Source organism: Aptenodytes forsteri, unplaced genomic scaffold, assembly GCF_000699145.1.
Source record: "Aptenodytes forsteri isolate BGI_AS27 unplaced genomic scaffold, ASM69914v1 Scaffold199, whole genome shotgun sequence".
Lineage (NCBI taxonomy): Eukaryota > Metazoa > Chordata > Aves > Sphenisciformes > Spheniscidae > Aptenodytes > Aptenodytes forsteri.
In genome coordinates, this window is record NW_008795921.1 from 670,341 (window position 1) to 697,101 (window position 26,761).

The 26,761-nt window shown below is 42.5% G+C and overlaps 1 protein-coding gene across 1 annotated transcript; it reads right to left on the bottom strand.

The window, feature by feature from the left end:
* Positions 1–1,043: 1,043 nt before the first annotated feature.
* Positions 1,044–26,227, bottom strand: HTR2A (5-hydroxytryptamine receptor 2A). Its single transcript, XM_009284902.1, has 3 exons — positions 25,715–26,227; positions 20,608–20,808; positions 1,044–1,909 (listed from the first exon to the last, which is right to left on the bottom strand). The coding sequence occupies exons 1-3, from the start codon at positions 26,127–26,129 to the stop codon at positions 1,110–1,112; spliced, it is 1,416 nt and encodes a 471-aa protein (XP_009283177.1). The 5' UTR covers positions 26,130–26,227; the 3' UTR covers positions 1,044–1,109.
* Between the last annotated feature and the right edge of the window lie 534 nt (positions 26,228–26,761).

Here is a 26,761-nt window from a genome sequence, read left to right on the forward strand (position 1 = left end):
CAGCAAAACAGCAAAACCAGGGAAAACAATTTTGAGCAACTAACAGTTTTCTAATAATTCTGGCTCTACAAGCCCTAAAACAAAACCAGAAGGACATCTGCACAATGGCCTTTTTAACCAAAGAGTAATGATGAGAGAGAATCTGCTGCAACCTTTTACTGAAGGCTTTACTCATGCAAAACTTCCACTGACATTACTCATATCAAACTCTGTTGGAATCAAACAGAGGCATGGCATGGAATCATTCCTGAAATTATTTAGCAATGTTGTGCCTGATTTTCCACTCTTCTCTCACTTCAGTTCCCTGTCAACACCAGTGGGAAAGAGCAGGGAATCAAACCCAATAATTACTTTTGGAAAAATTACTTTCAAGTTTTAAGCTGAACAGATGAAACTTTTTGAATGGAAATAAAGTGCAAGACATGAAATAAAGATTACGAGTGGTAGTAGAAACAAAGGGTCATTCAAGTATAATTTACCTTTGAAGGTTGCTAATTTGAACTATAGAACGAATGGCAGAAAAGCCCAGTAACATTTCAGAATGGTCACTCAGAAGAAAAAAATAGCCATAAAAACACTGTTACCAAAATGTCCATATAATTAATCTTTACAGGTTTTAATAGATTTTACTTTAAGACTAGCAAATTAACCATTGTTTTACTTAAAATTCTGTAAAGTGCTCATTCAGTTAATGATAACAAAATTCCATTGTAGCAAGACAAACTAGCTGGAGCCTACTCTGCGAGGACATCACAGGACAGCTTAGCTTTCATTTGCAAAGAGAAAAGAAATGCGTAGGTTTCTTCACAGCCCATGTTATAATACCAGAAATTGCTTTTTTTTCCCTTTAAGAAATATATCCTTTAGAATATTAAAAAAATAAGTTTAATAAAGCCTGTGCTTAAAACAGCCAAAGTACTGTATGAAAAAAAATTGCACATTTGATACCATTTCAACCCTGCTTTTCACCCACAGGATAATATGAGGCATGTGTGATGTTATTGGAGGGTCTCTTGAACAGGGCTGATTTTGCTAAGCTATCAGAGCTTCTCACAGCCAGGTGAAATTTTCAGCGTATACGCGGTGGTTGTCATGGCAGCTGCCGACCGTCACACACTGCTAACCTTTTCATTCACTGGGCTGATACTTCCCTTGGAGGTGCCATCCAAATGATGTATTCCTATCGTGACCATCGAATAATCCTTAGCCATCATTTTTGCCTCTTTTTTCAAACTCTTCATTTGTGCTAGCTGGAGCTGGCTGGAATTATACGCAAGTGCTGGGATAGTGTTCACTAAAATCAGCTGGAAAGGTTTCTTCTCCTCCTTGTAGCGACACTGAATGTAACGAGAGAAAGCTGAGCGGTAGGTTTTATTGAACAACGTATATACGAGTGGGTTGACAGCCGAAGAAAGGTAGCCAATCCAAACAAATACGTTAAGTAGTCCTTCAATGACTTCTTGATTGCATGACTCCTTGCAAATTACGACCATCACATTGGTGATGAAAAATGGGCACCACATCACAACAAACAGAAAGAAGACAATGCCAAGAACCTTGGAAGCCTTCTGCTCGTTGCTGATGGATTGCATGGTTCTCCTCCCAGAAGTCCCCACGTCTCTGTTCAAAGAGCGCTGAAAGAGTTTCTCTGAGGACAGGGAACTCTGAGGGAGGAAGCTAAATGAAGCAAACTTGGTCTTTGGGCCAATGTCATTCACGCATAGCATAGCTTCCTTCTGCAGTGACTTGATAGTTAAAAAGTAGGTGACCACCATGATGGTTAGAGGGATGAAGAATGCCACAAAAGAGCCTACTAGGACAAAATTGTCATCCACAAGTAAGCAGCTGCCTTTCTTAAACACTTTGGAGTCATCTTGTAGTCCAAAGACAGGTATAGGCATGGAGATACCTGAAGGTGGATTAGAGATAGAAGAGGTTAAACACAATAATAAACAACACCATTTCCAATCTCCAAGAAAAAATAAACAAAACAGTCTCAGCTATATGCAGATATTTCTCAAAGAATTAATGGTTATAGGACACAAATGAACACTAACAGATAGAGCCACAATTGATAGACATCCTAAAGCAAACTGAATTTATACAGGGGAAGGAAAAATATTGCGTCTCATGTTTCGGCAGCAGCACGATGCTAACCCTGTTGTGACATTTTACTGGGGCCACACTAAGAAAGGATGCTGTGTGAAACATTGGTCTTGCAAGAAGTTGAGTTTCGTGAACTAAGCTGTGGTCTGCCAGGCTCTGGCATTTGTGCTGCCACCACCTTTACAGGCTCCCAGCAAAGAAGGGCAGGGGAAGAGCAGCACTGGCGTTACATAGGATTTTGCAGTTGCTCTAATCTGAATTTCCCCTCTCCTTCAAAAAACCTCAGCTACAGGTAGAGCACATTTGCTTCCATCCAACTGTCCCATGACACCTGGTAGCACCAAAAGCATAACTCCTTATGTTCTTGGATCTTGGGTCCCCTGTAGTGATCTCCAGACTTGCTCCTTGGTTCCTGCCACCTTGGCAGAGGCTTTTATCAACTATGATCAAGATGATATCGTGTCTTTCTTTTCTGGGGTGGATCAAGAGTGGTCTTGGGCTGTTTTTTGTAAGAGGATTAAAAGTGTTCTGGGTACTGGTTTCTGACTAGGTTGTGAAATACTGATTTTAGGAGGAAAGATAAATTTTTGTCGTAGGTCTGAGAGTAGTCTTTCATTGGGTCTTTTTCTTTTCTCCCTGTAATCTCCATACAGTCAACACAGTCTAAATGCTAAAAAAACTTTCCATAGCAACAGCTGGAGGAACAATAGGGACAAATTAAGCACCAAGAGACACCAATATGAGACAGCCTGACAGGACTGCGAAGGTCCCTTTACAGTACTGCCAACAACTACAGGCTGCCCTCTCAAAGAACAACCCTGAAGGCAATGGCAGCCGTGCAAACCTTGTCTTCCCTTGGAGCATGTGCTACGTCCTTGCCCTGTCATGAACGGCAAGGCCAGGTGATGAAGTCCATTCTCCTAGGACTGCTCCATCTCATTCAAGCCCACTCAGCCATTTCCTCAGGGACTTCTGCAAATGCTGCTAGTGTCTGAGCAAAATCAAACAGCTGCTGTTTCTTTGGTTGTTGATTTTGGGTTTTTTTCAGTATTTGTCTCCTCCCCTCCCTGCAAATGGATGCTGTCTCTCCAAGAGAGGCAATGTTCAGACAGCAAAAGGGATGATGTGCTGTGAAGACAGCAAAAGTGGAGTTGTGAAGCAGGGAGTGATAATGCAGCCCTGTTTGCATAAAAGCAGCTAGGAGTTTGTCTCCTGTGGAAAGTTAGCATACTCTGGGAGCTTCAGTCCCCTTTGCATCTTTGAACAGAAATCCCAGACACTGTATTTGGCTTCTGAGGAAAAAAAAATTAATTAGAGGAGAATTTCTGATGATGTGAGGATGATGCTGTGCCCTACCTTGGCCGCCGTGTGCCCAAGAATGTCCTTACTCGTTCACAGATGAGTCCTGAAACTCATTCTCTCAACATCAGCATTTCAATGGTACCTCCCTCTACCTCCCTTCTTTTCCCTTCTTCCCCCTCTGGTGCTTAGACTGGGAGCCCTTTAAAAGCACAGGCTGTCTCTTCATTTCACACATTTCCAGTGCCCAGCATAACAGCTCCAGTCCTAGAGGGAGGCTGTGGAGTCCAGGCACAGTACAAAACAATAATAACAACAGTGATAATAATATTAGAGTATTATTTTCTTCAAACGTTCCATTCTTTTGGTGCTTCTGGAGCTTCTGCAAAGCTCTTTATTTTTGTAAAACACCACTGTTCTTTATTTTTCTAACAGCACTGTAGCTTATTTTATCTGCACAGCTTTGAACTGAGTCATGGCAACGCCTTGGGCCAATTTACAAAAGTGCTGTTCTTATCTGCCCAGGGCAGAAGCTGGTGGAGAGCCTGCGGTATTGCCCTTTCTGTTTCTGCTGCACAAGCCCTAAATGCTTGAACTTGGGCTATGAGAAGCCAGTGGGTGAGGTGCAAACTCATGCAGTGTGTGGCAGCTCCTGGGTCGAGCTGATGGAAATCTCCAGTGACTCCAGAAAAGCTGCTGCCTAAAAAGATCCAAGTCAGTCTGACTGACGGCATGGAGGGAGAGGTCACCTGCAGGAGCCACATTGCCCAGCCACGGCTGAGTAATCTGGGGTGCCGAACACCTCCAGGGAAATGGGGAATGCTTTGAAATTCCTTTTCTTTTTTGGATGAGTTGAAGGGATACTGAAGGCACCCAGCGCTGCAGCATTAAACTTCAGCTGCATGAAGACACAGCACTAGTCAGAGCAAAACCACAAGTTTCCCGTCCGGTTCTGCCCTGTACTGATAACAACAGGGCTGTTTTTTCATTTCATTCAAAGACCTAGTGTGAGCTGCAGAGATAAAATAAACAATGGTATTGACAGAGTAAAAAGATGCCTTTCATTACTACAGACCTCATGGTTCAGCTGCATCAGGAGGCATGGGAGGAGAGGCAGCAGCAGTAGAAAGGGGAAAATGTTAGTGTAATTGCAAGCTTTTTCAAGTAAAAGGCCAAAGTCAGTTACAACTCCTCATCCGAAATACAAGGGCAGCAGTTCCCCACCTGCTTTGTTTTGTTGTTAGTAGCTTCTAGAGACTGGCATCTAAATCCAGATTCCTGGCTTTAAAAAATGGAAATGAGCTTCAGCTTGTAGCTGGAGTTTCCACATTTCCTTGTCATTCCTTTAACAAGTGCAAAAGTGCTGTTCACAGCAGAGCTGTAGCAGGCACTGCTAGTCATGTAAGTTTTTCTGAATGACCATTCAAGGCATCTTTCCCCTACAGCCACAGGTAACTGGCCTGTATATCGTTTGAAAATACCAGAGGTACCACGGTTTGGTAGCAGAGAACATTGACAGCTGTAACCAGCTTTTTGTGTACACCCCAGTTCAGCTGATGCAGGGGATCCCACAAATGATATTGTGGCATTCCTGCATGGAATAAACTAACTTCCAGCCCAATTCTCTCTTTTCATCTCTCTACAGGGACTAAACTTATTGCTTCCCTCCCCAAAGGAACAGAGTTTGTCCCTCTTCAACAGGTAGCTTCTGAATTCTCTCTTCATCTCTCTACAGGGACTAAACTTATTGCTTCCCTCCCCAAAGGAACAGAGTTTGTCCCTCTTCAACAGGTAGCTTCTGGCTTCTGTAGCATGAGGATAGCAAATCCCAGTGAGGACACAGGGACCAAATTCAAAGGCAATGTTTAAACCGTAAATAAAGGAGCTTCCATGTGCAACCCACGTTCACTGTTTTGATGGGATTTTTAAGAACATCACACATGGCCAAGAATGTCACCCACATGTCACTCGGGTTTGGTCAAGATCAAGCTTGTCCTGTAGACACATAACAAAAAGTCCTGGTCTAAGCTGTATTAGCATTATTGCAGCTGACTGAATTCATTCTTTAAAGATTGAAGCTGACTGATCTATTTCTCCTTGATGATTCAGATGTATAATTTCTTGCTGGTTTTATTATCCTTGCCTTCCAGCTCCCTGCTCTTGGTGACTGTGGATGTTTAAGAAGACACAGGCTGTGCCTGTGTATTCAAACGTCAAGAGAAGAAAATCAGCTTCACAAGAAAGAATCATACAGAGCTACCAGTTAGGGACGAGCAGGTATTTGGGAAGTGGACCATGTGCAAACAGTAGATCTGGAGGAAGCAACCTGGCAGGGCTGTAACAGAACAGTTATTCCACACCCTGCCCATTCTATGTCCCTGGCTCCCACTAGCTCAAGGTCAGTCTGGAAAAAGTCTTGATATCCCAAGTGCTTTTTTATGGTTTATCTTACTCTGCTTCCAAATCAAACTAAGGTGAGGCACGAGGGAGCACTCAGCACAGAATGGGAGCATCCATGCAAGCACTGGAGGTACATTAGCCACTGCGTTTCCAGTTGACATTCCCACTTATATCAGAACATTTTCCCTTGCGGACAAACCCTAAGTATTACGTTCCTCTGGTAGAAAGTCATTTATTTATATAGCTTGATTTATACACAGGTGGCTGTTTCAAACTCTATGGACTTTAATAAACTGCAAAACAGAATCCAAACAATAAAGATGAGTAATAAATCCTGCGTTAAACCTCAAGCATTTGGGCAGAACTTCAGAATGACAAAAGGCTCCTGAAAACGCCAAAGGTTAAGAAGTAAAGCAATAGCATCCTTCTTGTTGTTCTCTCAAAAAGCCTGGTAAAACTGACAAATTGCTGGCTTGCAAATCTTCAGAGGTATACAGCAGCCATAAAACCACTTTAACTGGATGGGTAAACTGGGTTTGCAGCTGCCTTGAGCTGCTGAGACTATCAGTGAATCAAAGCCAGAATTTACAATATGCCCTGCAGGGTGGCACACTTGGGCTACTTAGGATGAAGCGAAGGAGGGGGGAGTGAACTGATAAAGTCAAGGTTCCTTCTGTGAAGTCTCCTTCAAGCAGAAACTGTCAGTCACATGCTTTCACCTCACATATATTAATTTCAATCAATTTGAATACAAATGAGCATTACTATGTGCCTTAATAAATGTCCAAGGGATAGGAAATACCTTTTAGAAATGTCATTACAGTTTCTCAACAAAATTCAGCACCTTTATTCACCTTCACATGAAAAAATAAAAAGCCTCCCCAGCTCAAGTTTTAAGAGTCGCATTGATTCAGATACACTCAGGTTATGGGCCAGATCACGGGCCACTGCACAGAGATGGGCTGTGACACTGGGGACCTCTGAAGGGATTGCTGCTTGGAGAAGGCCAGTCTCTCCTTAAAGCAGCTCAGTTTGGCAATATTGTCTGATTTCTTTAGAAAAGCCCATGCCTGGTATCTGATGCCTTTCTGTACTTGGAAAATGTCCTCCTTTGGCACATGTACACAGTCAAACAACAAACAGCCATCCATGTATACTCACATGCTACCTCCCAAGGCATACAATGCATACCCTCAGTTTCATGTTGTATAAAAATTGCCTTGGTGCAACACAGCCATTACATTCTTTTCAATATTTTGGACTGAAATAACCACACAAAATAATACTTATTCCTTTGGGCTACCGTGGTGCCCTGTGTAGATGTTTGCTTGCTCTAGGAACACAAACCACAGTGAGCCACTTGTGGGGGGACTGTGGACCATGTCCTCCTCTGAGTATCAAGGATGCAAACATGTCTGGAGCTTACATCAGGAGACGGAGTTTAGCAACAGCTACTTATGCACTTTCACTTAAACATCTGCAGAAGAGCCTCTCAGTCTCGCTCCGTGTCTCTGCTTGGCATGTGGCACTCACCGTTACGGGAGTCATCTTTTCCCCAGACCTGCAAACACTTAGCTGATTTCTGCATGCACCTGAAAATGTTATTTCCCAACTGACGCATTTCCAGTCATGACAAATCTTTCACGTTATAATTTTGTGGCTACCGGAATAGTGCCAGCCACATTGCCAATAGCAAGGCTGTGCAGTTTGCTGATGGGTGGCAGTGCAGAAGCAGAAATTTCCACCTGGGGAGAGGGGATGTTGGAAAGCTCTGGGTGGTTTGGGAATCCCCATCTGAGGCTGCATCTAGTTAGCATGAATGTTAAAAAACTTCTGCCTTTCCTAGTCAGCGTGGCAGTGTCCCCAAAGTCCTAGGCTAGAATTTCTCCTCACATGTGAGACAAGCATGGACATCTTCCCTAGCAGCAGGTGCATGTGTTGGTGGGGGCAGGAGTGGGTGAGGAGCTTTCTCTCACAAATCCCCGCCTAATATTTGCTTTCAGATGGATTTCCTCGAGAGCTAAGTGAGTCACAGTGCTGGTGAAGCATCGTCTCCTTTCTGCATATCAGAGGCGCCATCCTCACAGGACTGAAGCCAGAGCAGGTCCAGGCATTTTCGTTATCGCTGTCTACAGGCCAAATTTATTTTTTTATTCGAGGGCACACACAGAGCTGGTTTTCTGCATCTTTCCCTTGGAACACCTTATTTGGTCACACATGTTCTATTTAATACAACTGAAAGGAAAACTACTTTATATTTAACTTCACATAGGGGGTGCCAGGTAATACTTGGATTATTCTATAGATTTTGAAATGGCTTTGTTCTTGGCAGCTCAGAAAATCTCTAAGGAAACATATTATTTAGCTTAGTAGGAGATATATTCAATTCTTTTTATGTGAGAAAATGATTGTAAATGATCATTTATAATAATATAATGCTGTAAATCAGCTATTTTGCATTAGAAAAACAAAATCAGAAAAGTCTCAGTGTCTTCCTGATATGTTTCTCATTTATGTCCTCAGGCCTGAGGTGTATTTCTTACAAGAACAGAGATGTGTGTCTCCAAATTAATTTGTAGGACTGTGATAATAAATTAAATAGAAACAGAATTAGAGGAGCATTACAGGGAAGACAGAGCATGTAATGAAGGACAGCTGCCCCTTGTTGACCCAACTGATTAGAAACCCAGGGCTCCAGGGTGGGCTGAGTTATGAGAGGAAACCGCTGATGGAGTCGCTTGTTGCTTTGGTATACCAAGGGTACAACTTTTGTACCCTTACAAAATTTGCATGCAGCCCTGTTTCCTAGAGGCAGCAAGAATCCAACAGCAGGAAGCAGTTTCTTTGCTCTTGGCCTTAAGTGCTCTTCCTGCCTATACACACCTCAAATCCCCTTTCTTAGCTGTATTGCAGGACTTGTTTACAGCAGTTCTGTGTCCTTCGTGTCTGGTCGTTCTTGTTTCCTTGTTGGATTTTCCAATCCTTCTGGGTATCTGAGGAAGGCACAACCTTTTGCGTAGCAATTTTCAGTGGAGCCTCTCCACCAATACAGACTTTGCTTTTCAACTAGTGACATTATCTTTAGTTTGAGCAGAGGCTTGTGCCAAGGTGCTTATTGGCTTCTCACAGCTATCTCAAATCACGAGAAGTTGTTACCCTCTGTGTAATATGATAACCCAGTCAGTAAAGGGACTAACAGAGGCATATAGAAGTCTACACTTATCAAATAGCTAGAAAGAAAGAAAGAAAGTTTTATAAATGTCCTGAAGAAATTTACTTTGAAAAAGGTTTTAGGGACTGGGGATTTCAGATTATGCCATTCATGTATGCAACAAGGAGCAATGGTGAACAGACCCCAGTGGTTTCAACTGAACAAGCTGAAATAGAGAATCTTGCTATTGCAACCAAACCCTCGTTAGTTTAGCGCCAGCACAGGTCTGTCTGCACGGGCTGCCTTCACCTTCTGCCAACCGCAGTGTGCAGAAGGGAGGCCTCCAAGGGGTAAGAAATTGCTGAAGAAAGCTGTGCTGCCTGGTCTGGTCTTTCATAAGCAGGGAGGCAGTCACATTTCCCAAAGCTAATCTTGGTATCTATTTGACTATGACTTTTTTTTTAGTTATTTCCTGATGTGCTTGTAGTTATTCCCAGGTGCTGAATACCTCCTTGGCCCTTGACTGCAGGTTGCCTCATTTTAACTGAAGCTCTGCAGTGCTTCTGTCTTTGTAGAGTAAAAGTATTTCTGCTTGGAGCTAGCGCACTGGTGACCGGTGACAGATACTTCCACAGGTCTCTCATGGATTCGATGAACCTCCCTTTTACTGTGCTTGGCTAGATCTCAGAGTCTGATTCTGAATATTTTAGTGACGTGAAGCCTGGAGAAAGATGTCAAAAGACCCCTGCAAAAATCTAGGGGTAGGGGGAGGTTTCTAATGTAACAATAAAAGGCTTTTAAGACCTCCCGCCCTGTAATTTAATTGCATTATTATTTACAATACCAATTTATTTGCAGTCCGATCTTTGATGAGATTGAGACTTATCACTTTCCCCGAGGCTGGAAAGAGTAGAGAGTACAGCGGTGTCTGGCTAAGCGTGGACAGGAGGCTGAGGGAGCGGCTTGCCTGGAGGATGCTGGCTGAGCAGAACTGAAGTCCAAGGTAGCCAGGCCGCAGCTACAATCCTGCTGTCAGCTGGGAGTCGGGAGGGAGCTGGGCTGGGGACGTAGGCTGATGACAGCTGTGTAACCACTTCATCCGTGGTGATTGGCAGTGACTGACCTTATGATAAAGAGCTGAATATTTAGTTTGAAAAATTGCAAGAGGTGCCACAGGTCTCCAGCCTAGCTCTGCGCAGAGGGATGAGGTGCTACTCATTCTTATTTAAAGCTCCTGTATGGACAAACCTGCTACTTCTGTGGCTCAGCAAAATGCAGCAGAGCAGGTCAAACACCCTTTTTCCTTTCTGTGTACTCAGTTAATGTTGTTTAAATTGCATTGGTGTTTTTAAGTTCCCTGTAGCAATGGTTTAATTTCTACTAAAAAGAAGTTACAAATTTACAGTTGTCACTGGCCTAGGTAAGTATGTTAATTTGAAAAGGAAAAGAGCCTCTAAGTGGGATCAACTCCAGCCACTTGTGATATCCCTCCTGTTTAGCACAGGACCTTTTTGTATTCCATGTCAGATGGCTTCACAGTGTTCACTGTTCAGGCCCCTAGGAGAACAGATTTGGGAATAACTGTGCTTTGAGAAAGAAAGAAATACCATATTTTTGTAACAGGATCTTCCCAGATCACACGTTATCAGTCTGCCTTTTTAGCTATGAAGCTCCTGAAGGCTCCTCAGGGCTAATTTATTATATGCTATACATGCTGCGTACACAGTAATGCTTAAAAAAATATATATATAGTAGGAATAAGCTAGGAATTATGGAAAGATCTTAGATATTCTACTATCATAAGCAACTAATGTGATGGCTCCTGGAGCAGTCTAAGTGACAAGATCCTCTGCTATCCCAGTTCTTGTACTTCTGGGCTTTTAATTATTACTTGGTATGATTTGTTGAATGCTGATAATTTACTTAAATCTGCCTTAATCCTCCACTGTACTGAATAGAGGTTTCTGTTGGTATGTCTCTGAGATTTCTCCCGCAGTGCTGCTTGACCTTGTTGTGTAGTTTAAAAGGAGACTGAGTCTAACTATCAGATAAGGTGTTTATTTATTATTTTAGCAACAATTTTGCACTGAGTCTGAAGGGCACAGACAACCAAAACTGTAATTCTCGATTTTCTAGACCTCAGACCAGGTCCCACTTTAATCCAGATCTTTGTCTTGTCTCTCCATGCCTCCTTTTGTGGTTGCTTGCAGAGGCTGCTGATTAAGCAAATGGTCAGCTTCTTACTAGTTGGACAGTTATTAGGGTAGATGTCGGGATGCGATGGATAATTTGGAAGGAAAAACATACAGGGAGACTGCACCAATGGCTGGACAGTTATTAGGGTAGATGTCCGGATGCGATGGATAATTTGGAAGGAAAAACGGGATGAGAAGCAGCTTAGAGACGTGCACTGGTCTGAACATCATGATTCAGGATCCTGTGCTTTATGCTTCACTGCCCACGCAGTGGATAATGCCCTTCACCCTGACTGAACTGCTCTTTTGTTAAATCAGTCAGTGCCCTGGTCACATTTAGAAGATGGCAGGGTTGAGGAAGACATGAAAAAGTGATCATATCTGCCCATATTTCCCATCTACAGGTGTCTTTGTAGGTGCTATAGCATAATCCCTAGGCTTATCTTTCTGCTAAATGTCACAAACCACCTTGAAAATGAAAAATAAATACATTGAACTGTCCTTGCAACAAGAAATGGCTGCTCTGAATGCTGGAGGGACCTCCTCATGTCCTGCAGTGGTATGCAAGGTAGGGCTGGTTTTACCCTGGGAACATTCAACCTAAAACTTTTGGGCGCTTTTACACTTGTAAGGAGAAAGTTACGCTGCTCACTCAGTGCACCTGAGACCTATAACCACACAGTATTTATCTCGGGATACCCATGGTTCTGCTCAGTCTATGATCCTAGCAATAGCGATCAATTTGACATTTCAAAACTCAGATCAAATACAAAATCATAACGAGGGTTATGTTCTGCCAAAAGCAAACAAGTCTTCCCAGTGGGTGTGATTTACTTGCAACATAAATGCAGGGCTGAATACCGTGAAATACACAGCTCCAATTTCGATCAGCCAGAAAAGACAGCCTTTATCACGATGCCTCAGCCTGCTTTCAGGACGTCACAGGAGTTTGACAGGCTGTTTTCCATCAATGACTCTGGAGGACATCATAGAAAAAATCAGCTGACAGGTATTTCTAAATTTCGTATAGGTAATTAGGAATATGTTGTCTCAGCTCTGACAAACCCCCTGACTTTCATTAGCTGGGCTTCTGCTTAGGAATGGTGCCAATGGCACAGGCCAGGAAATGCATGGGGAAAGTTAATTGCAGCCTGAGTGTGTGATAGTTTGCAATGTTTCTGCTAATTGGGGTAAATGCAAGGATTTCATTTTAAAGCAGAATTCTGTGATACATTTATCTTTCTTAACATTATAAAATGCAAAAATCTGGCTTAAATAAAATTTAACCCTTTAAAATACATAAAAGAAGCTGTGAAATTGCTCTGTATAATTTTAAAATAAATGAAAATTTCTTTGCTTTTGACATTTTCTTTTATGCAATACAGTGCTACTTTAACAGCACTATTTTTAATTTAGAAGGCGATTAAATGCAATTATGGTGTACAGATGACAGAGTTTATAAATCCCAACATGATTCCTTGTGTGCTTCTTTTCTGCTAATTTATATTGCATGTGGCTTCTGCTATGCAGAAATCCCAGTTCCTCTGATTAGAGATGCTCAAGTCATTTATCGGTCAATATAGGGTCCCCTTTTGAGCATGTACTGTTGTAGAGACCTACTGGAAAAAGACCAGAGCAGGCCTGCGAACATGTCCTTTCTGCATTTTGCAACACCTCACATAGCACTTTCTGCAGAAAAGGGTATCCTGCGGTAGGACCTAGGCTCATCCTTCCCCCTCTGGATGGGGAATCCATTCTGGAGTCTTGTGTGTATTGCACGCTGTGCTGGGTACACAACTGGCTAAAAAATACAGCCTTTCAGAGAAGGAGGAATAACTTATAATAGGCACTGTACTGTTACTGCCTTTTTTCTTAAAACATTCCATTTACTCTGACGTATCCTACAAAAAGAGACTGGCTGATTATAGGTCATATTGCCAACCACGAACAGTTACTTATTCATTCAAAGAAACCTGATAATAGGACCAGCCTGGTCCAATCGAACTTAATGCTTTTTTGCCGGTAGCTTCAAGGGGAAGAAGAACATGGTCCTTACGGTCTTCAAAGCAAAGACAAGTTTAAAAAAAAAAAAAAAGACAATGAAGAAATTCTGTCATCAGTACCTTGACTACCCAGGTTCTTTCCACATCGCTCCGCTATTAAAAATACAGATCTATCATTTAAAACTTGCCCTTAAAAATAAAACCAAAGCAGAAAGAAAAGCCACACATTAATGTGGCGACCACTCCTCATTCCTTTCTTCACCCATAAAGCAGAATGTTCCTTGCAAAAGAGGTGCTCACAGAATGGGTGTGTGCCTTTTTCATAGGCAAAACCCTGAATCTCCTCCTGATAATCAGGTAATTACACAAAGAAAATGGCAAATGTATACATAATAATTATTCTTCATTTGACAATACATATGTACTGGTACAATGTATTCTTCGCCATCCAGATGTATGCCAGGTTGCTCAATGTCTCTGGTTTGGAAATGTGGCCCTACGGATTTTTATGTTGTTTCTTTATCTCTGTGTTTCCAAATCTGGAGAATTTAGAAAGCAGTTCAATCATTACCTTTCCTTTGAGCATTTTTTCATAAAGAAAAGTATAAGGTTAGTAACACCTCCTTGTCAGATAATGAAAAAAACATATACAAGTTCAAAATGCAAGCTTTTTTAACCTTCTCAGTTAGGAGAGGGAGATATGTGTGGTAAGCTGTTGGTCTGGTGGATGAGATGTGTTCACTCTTCTGGGAAGAACAAAACAAGCAAAGGATTCTGTTACATCAGAAATATGGGACTAATTTACATCAATGAGGAAAGTAAATATGATATTTCTGTCTCTTTCTCAGAACCATCTTAAGAAATGCCTCATAACCAGAATACATGTGCTAGCCAACTCGGAAATGTGCATCACAGCATTGAATGTTAACTTCCCTCGGACAACCTATGCATGAAGTGCTCGTTTACTCATTAGTTGTCACTGCTGGTGGAGTCATTAGAATGGCAATGAACTTTCTACTGGCATAATTGTTGCTGACTACTCAGCCTCATACATTGTGTTTCTATAAAATAATACAATGAAGATCCTATTTCTGTGAGATGGTGATGAAGCTCTAATACTTTGTTTATGAAATTTTGGGCCATGGGCCTTCATTAGAGTTAATACAAATTCCTCTATATGGTGTGTCACAATTTTTGACAAACATCTTTATGGCATTTTATTTTTATGGTGGCATCTACATTCACAAACAGAAAAGGTCCCAGGGGATTGCCCAAACACAAAACCTACAATGTTTGCCCTTGAGGTCCTCCAGCTGGAAAGAGCAAACAGTATGTTCACTCCCTGGGAGATGATTTCATGAGTATGATAAAAAAAAAAAAGAAATGTTAACTAAGGAAATGATTATAAATACTGCTAAGAATGCAAAGCCAAGTTTTCAAAAGAAGGAATGGAAGCGAAGTGAATGACTACATGGTGAAGAGAATAGTGTAGCAGATATTTAAAGTTTAGCTCCAGCACTTCCAAATTTAGGTGCTCAACTTTATATTGTCGGAGTACAGTGTTGAGTGTAATTATTTGCAATTTTATGTATTTTGGCAGTGTATTCCATGTTATAACAAGTGGTCTTTTCCTATGCCAAGCCATCCCTAAATTAGACTTGAATGAACTGGCAAATTAGAAGTATGTAATCTGGAAGAAATGGAGGATGTGGTGGATCCAGAACAGGGATTCCCAACCTGCAGCCCCTTGGCTATTGGAGCCTTTTGAAAACAGTAAAGGAACTTTCAAATGAAAGCTGTCTTTGGCAGAAGGAGGGGTGAGCTGAAGGAAGCCAAAGCTGTCAACAAGCCGCAATCCAGAGACACTGGTAGTTGAACTCTCCCAATCCCAGCTGCTTCCCTGGCCCTTCATGCTCTGTAGGACAGCAAGAAGTCACGCAGAGAAATTGCAGGCTGCCTGGGAAGGAGGTGGAAGCCTCTATGTCAGCATAAAGCTTCATGCTGCCAAATTATCAGAGGGCTCAGTTGCACTGGGCTTGTTTCGTACACTTGGAGGTAACTTCTTGCACCCTGCACTTTGGAGAATGTTCTCTATTTTTGAAGCCTCGAAAGGAATGGCAAAATTTTTAGAGACTTATGCAATGGGAGATATTTCACCAGCTTCATCCAGCTCCGTTTTGGACTTTTTTTCTGCATGAAAAATACTGAATAAATCTAAGTTGTCAGTGACTGGGGAGAGCAGAGACTGCCTGAAAGCAGTGAACAGATGTGTAGGCTGAGTGAGAAATGATAAGAGAAAACTCAACTAAGAGGATTTGGGCTTCATCAAGCTTAGACCATTAACAGAGGAATAGAGAGAAATAAGGACTGAGGAATGATATGTATATATAAGGGCTTAACATTGATGACTGTAATTCTTTTGTGTGGCCCTTTCAAGGATTTTTAAAGGCGAGAATGATGCATTGTTGGCCTCTTGCAGAGCAATACGTTTCTTAGGCCCACTTAGGACTCAAAGGTGCTTTACCTGTATTTTTCAGCATAAGCTCTATTTACAATTCTATAGATTCCAGTTAAACACTGTTCAAAATTCAACTGTAATTTTTCTAGGAAGGGGAAATGCTTGGGCTTTTTACACCTGTTCTCAGTAATGACCTCTGTGCTTTAAAACAAATGGAGTAATTCGCAGGGTTTAATGGGCTTTTGCCTTCAACAGCTACAAATAATCTAATTATCTAGCCACTCTGGGTACTGGATGATTTAAGAATTAAAGACACGATTAGAATCTGTTACAGTAATTAGAAACCATTTTAAACCAATTGCCTGTGGCATTACATGGTCTAGTGAAAGAAAGGCTGCTGGCTAAATCTTCTTCTTCCCCTAAATGCAAAACCAAATGTTAGTACAACTTCTTTTTTAACTAAGAAAGCCAAGGTTTCAGAAGTCAAGTAAATTAATTTTTCTGTGCTTTTTTATGCTGTTTTTAAATACTTTATATATCACTGGAGCCAATGGAACGAAGACCACTGATTGACTGGTCTTTGGATCAAACTTGTGAATTTAGTGAATAAAAGGAAAATCACAGATTTAGTGAATGAAAGTGTTATTACTTAGGTAAATTAGAAGTCATAATGAAAAAGACATGAGTAGATTGGGAAGCACTAGGAGAACTTCTGCATGCCCCACAAATCAGCTAGAAGTATTTGCAGGAGTCAGTGAGCAGGTGCATAAGGGTGATCCAGCTGATACAATGTTCCTGGATTTCCAGAAACCTCTGACAACGCTGTTTTGTCAAGGGCTGTTGACAAAGGAATTAAACTCTAATGGCAGAAGAATAAAGGTTCTCTTGTAGAAAAAGGATAGGTTGAAAGACAGAAAACAAGGGGTAGGATTAAATGGTTTGTTTACACAATGAGGGCGGTAGAAGGTAGCGTCCAACAGCCCTCTGTGTTCATCAGTGCTGTTCAGCCCATCCGTGACCTGTCTGCATGGACACTGGAACTGAGTAAACGTGCTGGCAACACGCAGCTGTTGGCTGTAGAGAATTGCAGAAGGTCCTCATAAATCTCAGCTAATGGACAGCAAAGTAGCAGACAAAATTCAGTGCTAAGAAGCAAAGAGTTATACATTAGTTGAGGGGGAACCCTATCTAAATATGCAAAGCTATTTGTCATTACTCAGGAAAGAGAGGAGGACCATGAAAATGGTCAGAGGGCTGGAACACCTCTCCTATGCAGAAAGACTGAAAGAGTTGGGGTTTAGCCTGGAGAAGGCTCCAGGGAGACCTTGTTGCAGCCTTTCAATGTATAAAGGGGGCTTATAAGACAGATGGAAAAAGATTTTTTCCCAGGGCCTGTAGTGACAGGACAAGGGGCAAGGGCTTTAAACTGAAAGAGGGTAGATTTAGGTTGGACAGAAGGAAGAAAATTTTTTATGATGAGGGTGGTGAGACACTGGGACAAGTTGCCCGGAGAAGTTGTGGATGCCCCATGATAGGAAGTGTTCAAGGTCAGGTTGGACAGGGCTTTGAGCAGCCTGATCTAGTTGAAGATGTCCCTGCCCATGGCAGGGGGGTTGGACTAGATGATCTTTAAGGTCCCTTCCAACCCAAACCATTCTGTGATTCCATGATTTTGGCGTCACTGAGCTCAGTGTGCAGGGATGGTCCTAAAGACTAAAAGAAAGGCAGGGCTTATTAAGGTGGGAATTGAGAACAAGGCAGAAAACATTACTATACCACATGTGTCCATGTCTTGAATATTGTGGTCTGGCCACCTATGTCTCCAAGAGGATGTAGAAGCACTGGAAGAGGTTCAGAGAAGGGTACAAAGATGACCTGGGCATGGGATACTCCCACACAAACACAGCTTATATAGATTGGTAAAGCCTGGTAAAGCAATCATTGAAGGGGACTATGTGACAGCATAGACTAAGGATTTTGACAGTGAGGGAGCTATTGGGGGTCTCTGATCGGCAGGTTCCCCCCTCTTCCCCTGGTAAAATGAGCCTTTACACAGTGGAACATGACGTCTTTCATTTCTTTCTCTTGCTTTTTACCCTCCGTCTCATACATCATGAAAGTTCACAGGGCACCAGCTCAGCTGCAAACTGCAGGAGCAAGGGGAAGCCAAAGGATATCTAACTGAGGCTGGAGGGCAAAACCTTGAGGAACTCTCGCCTCTCCAAATTTGTCAGTGAGATGGCAGCCACACTACGCACTGCGGAGAGCATGCTCTGCCCAACGCCGGCTCTGTCTGTGCTAACTGTAGCTATGTGAATAATTTATAGCCCTGCCACTCCAAGCAGCACTGGGAGCCTGGAGACTGGTAAATGATACATAGAGCACCTCTTTGTTCAGAAACCATTTCCTATTAGTAAATGATACCGAAAGCACCTCATTCTTCAGAAACCATTTCCTGTCTATTCTGAGTTGGATCGTGGCAGATCAGGAGGACAGGGTCAACGACCGACTGACAGCAAGTTGCATGGGTGATCTGGAATCTATCAAATTTTCTTACAATACTGGCATTTTTCTTTATTAGTATAGCGATATGCCATGGTGCAAACTCAGTCCAGCCTGGCAGTGACTAGCTCAGCAGCTTCTTTATAGCTTGCTGTGTGCCTGCTTCCCTGTCTGTCCTCTGGAGCACATCACATTTGCCAGAGCTCATTCATGACACAGTTGCTGGGCTGGGAACAGACGTGTTTTCCTTCAGCTCGTCTCCCCATGCCCCTTGCTTCCACAGGACTAGCAAACCAGCTCAGCACCACTTCATTCCTGCACACCTCAGTGTGCTTGCCTGAATTCATTTATATCTATTTAACCTGCTTGCTGTTTTGATGACGTGATGTGTGAATGAGATAGAGTTTACCCTATTAACCCACCTATTTTCCTAACATCCACTGTTCCCTTACGTGTGTCCTCATCCAGCTGCAGTAGAGCAGGACTCTGTCCTCTTCACTCATGCCACACTTGAGTGCTTTCCGATCAAATAAGGAGTTGTATTTTTCAGAGTTATATAAATAGGGACCGTGTTGCTATCACTTGCCATAGTAATAACAAATAACATCTGTGGCTCATCTGATCATGGTTAAAACAAAATTCTCTAGAGAGCAGAAAAGGTGTTTTTACAATGGGTAAGTTGTTATCAGTCATTACTGCAAAGAATTGTCCTAACTTTTGAAATTAAATATCAAGATATCAAAGAACTAAACCCTCCTGCTACAGGACATAAACCCTATTCTAACTAATAGGGCTTAAATAATATTTTTTTCTGGATTCATTTTAATAGTGAGCTAATTCAGATACTCTGGCAGTGAGCCACTGTCTAAGGAAAGATGCTGAGCAGCGTGGACCACTGGTTTGCCCCTGGAATGGTCATTCTGATCATTCTGTGAATTTATTTGTGTTAAAAAAGGACAGTAGTTTCATGCACACTAACCACAGGCACCGCACACAAATGCAGACAAACACAGTACGTACAAATTTAAGGAATGCTGGACTTCTTTATGTTATATGGAGAATGCACTGAAAATGCTTGCACTTAGCAGTGTCCGAGATTGGAAAAGCTGGACAGAGTAAGTAATATGTTTTCTTCTGGATTGATAAAAAAAGTGTCTGTGGAGATATAAGGTATGATTCATCTAATCTAAATGAAGACATCTACATCTGAGTTACTCTAGGCTTCCTTTATAGTTGAGAGCTAGGTGTTTTTAGGGTGGAGTTCATCTGGCCTGTACTAGACATCTACATCTGATCAGCTGAGTGCACCCCAGAGCCATACGTGATGCTGTTGAACCTCACCAGGTCTTGGAAGATGCAGAACTGTCCTCCTGTTGAGAGAGGGCTCCCACTATTTCTTGCTGTGCAGCAGAAGATACAGCTATTTTAAGTCATAAAAATCCTAGGCTGCTTTTTCTCAGACTCTGGGCCAGGATCAAGAGGGAGGCCAGGAGACAATTCAGAGCGGCAGGCAGGCAGCAGTGTTAGGCATCATCTCCTTTCCTTCCCCTCGGAAAAATGGTAATGGATTAGAGTTACCACTTGCAATAATTTGTATTAGTCAGGGAAGTGGCTAATTACCTTTGACTGCTGGCAACTCTCATCTCTTCCAGGGCAAGAGAGTGAATTTTTTCTGCTTTTGAATAAGTGAGCTGCCAATGCTCAGGGCGTCTACAAAACCAGATGAGCTGAAAGGGAACTGTGCTTTCAACACTTCTGAGAACCACTGCCCCAGGTGCGTGAGGAAATCCCTGATGGCATCAGACCCCAAGCTCTTTCCACCTCCTTTGCCGTGAAACTGCTCTGGTCTGAGGGTGCTGTCACCACAGGAATGGAAGAGTGGCACTCCCATGCCTAGTTTTGAGCCTCTGGGTTTTGCCAGTGCAGGAGTCTAGGGAGTCATTCAGGGCACCTATTTTAGGCTGCAACTCTGAACTGTTCTGTGAGGAAACTTCTCTCATTTACGGTGTACACAGAGTATCTAATGCCTCCTAAATAGAATGCATAAATACCCTACCCTACGCACCGAGAAAGGCAGAAAGATCTGCCCATAAGAAACATCTCTAAGCGAATTACCCTAATAAGAAGTTGGGAACAACTGACTTACATAAAACTGGGAAAACTTTTTTTCATTTGAGATCATATTTTCTTTTCAGATCCTAAGATAATGATGGATAATCGATATGGGAAATAAACACATCTTTAAAACAAACTTGACCCCAGTAGTCCTATCACTGATACATATTCTTTCAGCGACGGTGCTGCTCAGTTCTCCTGCATTTCCTGTTGTCATTGTTGATTTCTATTGCATAATTACTACATTACAGCACTTCTTAGACTATGGCAAGCAAAATATTGCAGGCAGAGAATACAGTTTTAGACTGCAATATACATGTCAAATCCTCTCAAAGGCTAGAAATCTGCAATTACATGCTGAAATATTGCCTCACTTACCAACTGATATGGTCCAAACAGCAATTATTTTTGCAAAAGCCTTAGTTCTTGAGTTAAACCGGCTGTGATGGATGGGGTTTCGAATGGCAATATAGCGATCCAGTGAGATGGCACAGAGGTGCATGATGGAGGCAGTGGAGAAAAGCACGTCCAAGTAGATCCAAATGGCACAGAGCTTTGTAGGTAGAGGCCATGTGTATCCTGCACAGGAGAAAGTTGACACCAGCTAAGACTGTGACATACCCACATCTTTTGTTGTGACACATATGTCTTAGTGCATGTATCCTTCTAGTAGAAGCTGGTAGCAAGTGATGGCTTCAACAGAAGCTTCCTGACACTGTTTTAAGAAACCTTTTTTATTTGCTTGCAACCTTCTAACTCTGTAGCTTTTGTGATTAACTCTGCTTCTTTCCCAGGCTACAAGCAGCGTATTTTTTTTCTGTTTAATTCTATTTGCATAATGCTAATGCTTGATGTTATAATTAACCATTTCTGGCAGCAAATCTATGGAAAGAGAAGCAATTTTGTCATTGTAAACCTGCAAGTTCTCAGTCTTGGTTTAGGACTTTTTATCCACGTAATTACTGCATTATTAACACCTGCTGATATGCAAAGCCGCCTAAATTCTGAAACTGAAACTTTAGATTTAGTGGCAGCTGAAGAAAGAAATGTATTTTGTTGCATACCAGTGATATTTATCTCACCTTTCTTTAGGTACCTACCGCGTACTTAAATAAGGATATTCCCTGTATCAATGAATATTGATAGGCTCCTCCAGAGAGAGCAATCCAAAGCAAATGCATTAGTGTTTACCAATATCCAACCTACATCTTCTTTGCTGCAAATTAAGCCTTCCCTTTTTCCTTGTTCTTTCCACTAGCCGTGAACAATAATTGATTGCTGTCCTTTCTGGAAGCTATTGGAAGATGGCTATCATGTCTTGCCTAGTTTTTTCTTTTTCTCTTCCAGACTAAGCAAAGCCAATTCCTTTATCTTTTGCTTACAGATGATGCTTTTAAAATTTTTGTGCTTCTTGTTTTTCTGCCTTGGAATCCATTTATTTAATTTATCCACATCTTGCTTATCGCTCAGTGACCAAAACAGGACCCGGTACTCTTGCAAAGGCCTCCTGACTACTAAGTGAAATACAAAATTGCTTCACGGGTCTTGCAGGGAACGTCCTTACTTACACAACCCGGAATGATGAGTGCCTTCTGTATAAAAATATCATACTAGTGACACATGCTTAGCTTATGATCCATTTTGACAGCCAGATCTTGTTCAGCATTCCTGAAGCCTGGACAAATTTCCCCAGCAGTAGCTGGTTTGCTATCTTTTTCCTAAGTGGATATCTTTGCATTTATCCTCACTGAATGTTATTTGTTCTTTTCAGACTTTCTCTTCAGGGGTCCAGATGATTGTTGATGATTCTGATCCTGTCCCTCTGAGTGCTTGTAACCTCTCCCAGTTTAGTGCTTTTGGAAAGCTGTGTAAGCTCACAATCTATACACTGTCCAAGTTGTTAGGAGCAGACCCAGGCTAAGCAGAGCCCTGCAGGACCCCTATTCAAAGGCCCTTCTAGTCCTGCAGGGAACCACTAATAACTCTCCTTGGAGCAAGTTCTGCAGTTAGCCATGTCCTTATCTTGTGGTGACTTAATTTAGAGCATATTACCCGAGCTGCCCATGACAGTGCAGCATGGGGCAATGCCAAAGCTGGTATTGTGAGAACACACTAGTGTCTCTCTCCTTTGGAGATACAGTACAAGATTTGCAACAGCAGGAACAGAGGGAGAGGCAAGGGAGCTAGCTCTGTGCCTAATTAAATTTAGTCTCGGTGAGCACTGAGGAGACCTATTTCTTCATGCTCTTGGACTGCTGTAATATGAGCTGACCGTGACAAGCCGTACAGCATTTATGGATATGTTTTATCTTGTTTTCTGGTCTTCCAATGGGGAATCTGGTCTCCAGAGTGTGTTACGTGAGGGCTGGCTTTCAGGGGCATGTCTTCCCAGCAGCATCTCTCTGTCAGGCCAGGACAGTTTACACAGGGAAAAACGATAAAGTATTTTTACACTTGACAACATGCATCTGTTCTCTTGCTTCAGTGGCCTTTGGGAACGCATTTGTCATATCCTTCTAGACCTCTTGTCCTTGCTCTAAACCTGGATGGGGCAGCGATAAAACAGCATCCATCAGATAAGCTACCTTGGAGACTACAGGGCCAAGAAAGGGGAAAGTACATGACAGGAGCCAACTGTGGATGCAGTAAGAGTTAGGAAGGGTGTAGATAACATCCTCCAGGCAGGCCTTGGGACAGTTTATGTGGGACATGGCACAGGGCACCTTTGCCTTGTGCCGTATTCTGGCCATTGTCCAATTCACCCCTCGACATATCCAGGGGGAAACCAAACCAAACCAAACCAAAACATGGTTGCAATTTAAAGATTGGGTAGGCAGGGAAAGTTTTACAAGGTCCAGGATTTCATGTGGCCCATGAGAGCTCATGAGGTCCAGGAGCTCGTATGAGGGAGTCCCATCCAAGGGACAGGCAAGTGATGCTTGTGCATCTATAGATTTTCAGGTTGAGAGGCTGAGGAGGGCAGGTAGACCCTAGGATGAGATAAGATTTTCTTCCTGATGTAGCCAGATAGTAGCATCCAGGAGAGGAGAAATGTTTTCTCACAAGGCCTTTCAGGTGAGGAGGCAAACAAGCCAAGGTGGCCAGGATGGCTGGGCTGCTGCTTGTTGGTAACAGGAGGCACGGGAAAACTGGTTTGTGTGAAAGGCTAAGGAAAGAGGAGAGGAGAGTCCATAGGCATAGGCAGTTGCTAAGGAGGCCCTGTGCACCATCCTGCCTTGTCAGAAGCACATCAGCTGATGCCATGTCTGGGGTCTGCACTGGGCTGGACAGGAGCCCTCTGAAATGCCTGGTACTTCCACTGCAGCAGGGAGTTATGCAGCATCTGCCAATAATCCCGACAGCTGCTCCATGCTGTTACTGTCGCCCCATGGCATGAGACGAATCTCCGAGGCAGGAGCAACAGGCATCCAGCACCCTATGTGTTTTTGGGTAGGAACCAGTGCTGTTGTTCAACTCTGAGTTTTCTGCTCTGTGGGCACGTCCACCTTGGCAGGACCTGCTGGGTGTCTTTTTTTTCCAGCAGAGGCTGGTGCTGCTGGGTGGATGGAGAAGCCTGCCTGGCCCAAAGGGTGCAGGCTGGGGCAGGCACGTGGCTGGTGTGGCCGGGCATCTGAATGGGAATTGCCCATAGTATCCGTAAAGCTCTCAAGAAGGAAATCATCTCTTTTTTGAGCAAAACAGTCACAATCCCACTTCAAGGGGCTGCAGGGCAGGTGGTGGAGCACTCTTGTTCCACAGCCTTGGAGGTACCCCGGCAGAGTGAGGCGGGTGCAAAGGCCTCCAGTTTCGGCTCAGGACTGTCAACATAGGTGATGTGGCTGATGCCGGCTGCATCCTGCCTTTCTCTGGGCAGCCAAGGCCAAGCAAATGCTGCTGCCTAAGGGGAGGTTTCCCTCTGCAGCATCACTCGCTGTCCTGGAGGCTGATGGTGCACCATGCTGAGACGGCTCTTCTGGTACCTGCGTGCACCACCAGATGATTTTTCACCCCACGTTACCCTGCAAAGGCCTCCCCTTCTTGACCTTGCAAGGGAAAAAGCAGGGAGAGAGGAGGCAAAGCCAGCACACTCCCTCCCCTATGGCTTTAGGTGCCCTGCTGCTCCTCCGCGCCGGCGATTGCAAAGGAGGGCGATGCTGCCTTCCCCCCATGACGAGGGTTTCGGCTTCGCTGCGTGCAGGAAATCCCATGTCCCCACCTCCAAATCACTTCCGAGCTGCGGATTTCAGGCAGCTCTTTCCTCGGCAGTGGAGCCCGGCCAGCAGGAGTCCCTGTTGCATGTCTCAGGGAATCACACAGGATTTAAAAGGGTTTTACTAATCTCACGCATCGGACAATTTCTGCTCCTGCGGTTATCTTTCATGTTGTTTCTCCCACCAAAGGTAATTGCACCACTAATACAATAAATCACAGTGTTACACCATCACTGATGCCAAATACAGTTTGCAAATGCTACTGAGGGCAATCTGTGTAGAAATACTGAAACTGGGAAATAAACTTCCAGTTTTCTGGATGAAATCTCTCTTAAGTCACAGGCTTATGCTTGGACCTTTAGTCCCAAAATAGTGAAGCAATAGAAATCTTTGCGAACAACCTCACTTTCCTCGTGACGTTGTCTGGCTTCTCCTTGAACTGTAGCAATTCAGTTGTGGCACTGGAAAACGCATTTCTCGAAGTTTAGAGATTGTAACAGCCTGACAATATTGGTACTGAACACATAGGCTGCTGCTTTTTCCTACGTGAGCTGTGCTGCAAGTGATTTTGGTGAAAATGAGAAGAAAGATCTGCTATTAATCACCTACAAGGGTATGAACTGTGAGTCATTATTCACTTAATTCTTAAATAACTTATCTTAAGAAATCATAGCTTTGCATTTGTAAATGTTACTAAAAATTAGGCAGAATTAATTCCCATCCATTTTTTAACTCCCACAATATTTATTCCAGCATTTGCTGCTAAGTAGATGTCTAAGCAGGGTATTGGTGTTAAAAGAATTATTTACGTTTGTATTATTTCATTAAAAAAAGTGAAGTGGTTGCCTACTTTGAATCTAAAGGTAGTCATTAGTGCTTCTGTGCATATTTGCAGAGCAAAGTAACTGGCAGGAGCCTACATTCTCATTAGGAATATTGAAATTTATGAGCCAGGGAAAAAAAACTGAAAGAATAGAGAGAACAAAGCATCTTCATATATATACACTTTGAGACAATTTCCTCCAGCAACTGAGTAATAAACTAGTGTTCTGGACTGTGTTTAAAATGCCTGTAATTAGAAATATAAGGCAGGAAAAGATTCAAATACTTCACCTATTCTTACATCCATTAATCAATTACATATATTTCAACTTGTATGGAGTGATTACAATTTTTTGTGGTAAGAGAATGAAATAATAATAACAACAACAACATGTGCATGCAATGTTTAAGGCTCCTCAATACATGCAGTAGGTTAGATAGCTAATACTCACCGTACAGTATGGTTAACATTGACACAGGCATGACAAGGAAACCCAGCAGCATATCAGCTATTGCAAGTGACATTAGAAAATAGTTAGTGGCATTCTGTAGTTTTTTCTCCAGTGATACAGCCATGATGACAAGAATATTTCCAGCAATGGTTAAAACAATCACTATCACTGTCAGCAAAGCTGGCCAGTTTTTCTGTGAAAGCTGAAACAGGGAAGAGTAGCACGGTAGACTCATGTTACTTTCACATGAAAGATTGGTTAGGTTTTCAGAATCCACAGTCAAGTTAAAGAGATGTGATATATTAATCTCTCCAGCTCCGTAAACATTTCTGTAGAGTCTTCTCTCATGATTTATTTGTATCAAGGAGTTTGCAGTTGGGTTCATCGAGCTCTCCTCATCACAAAGAATATCCATTGCTAAGTCTGAAACTGGTGAGATAAATAGTGAAAAATAGGGAATTATCACCCTTTGTCACCATCAGGCTTTATATTCCTCAGCTGTCCATGCCAGAAGTTGAGGGAGCACAATCTTTTGTCGACTGTATTTTTGCCACTAGCGTGATGTAGAAAAACATACCACAATTACTCTGAATGCTGAAATGTTTTGTTTTCAGTTCCATAGGAAGTCCAGTGTAGGCATACATTGAAAATCCAGCTGAAAAGCAAAACCAAACTGTAGGATAGCAAATGTGGACTTGAGGCTTCAGAGAGGAAAACATTGGAGAAATAAAAGAGAAAAAACTTTTGCAACCACTAGGACTCCCCTCTGGAGCTACATCTTATTGCTATTGGTAACTGTAATCACACAATTTTAAACACAGCAGTATTAAAATAGCTTGCCATACAAAACAGCAGAGCTCTCGCTTCCCTATTAAGAAAGTTGATTAAAGATTCCATTCAGCATCTTTCTCTTGAAATAATTAGATATGCTCTTATTTATAGTTCATCTTCCATAATATGGCTGATAGTCTCTGACTTCTGTTGTATTTCAGTATCATTTTCAGCCTCATATCAGAAATTACACATTCTGCTCCATGCTGATTTTTA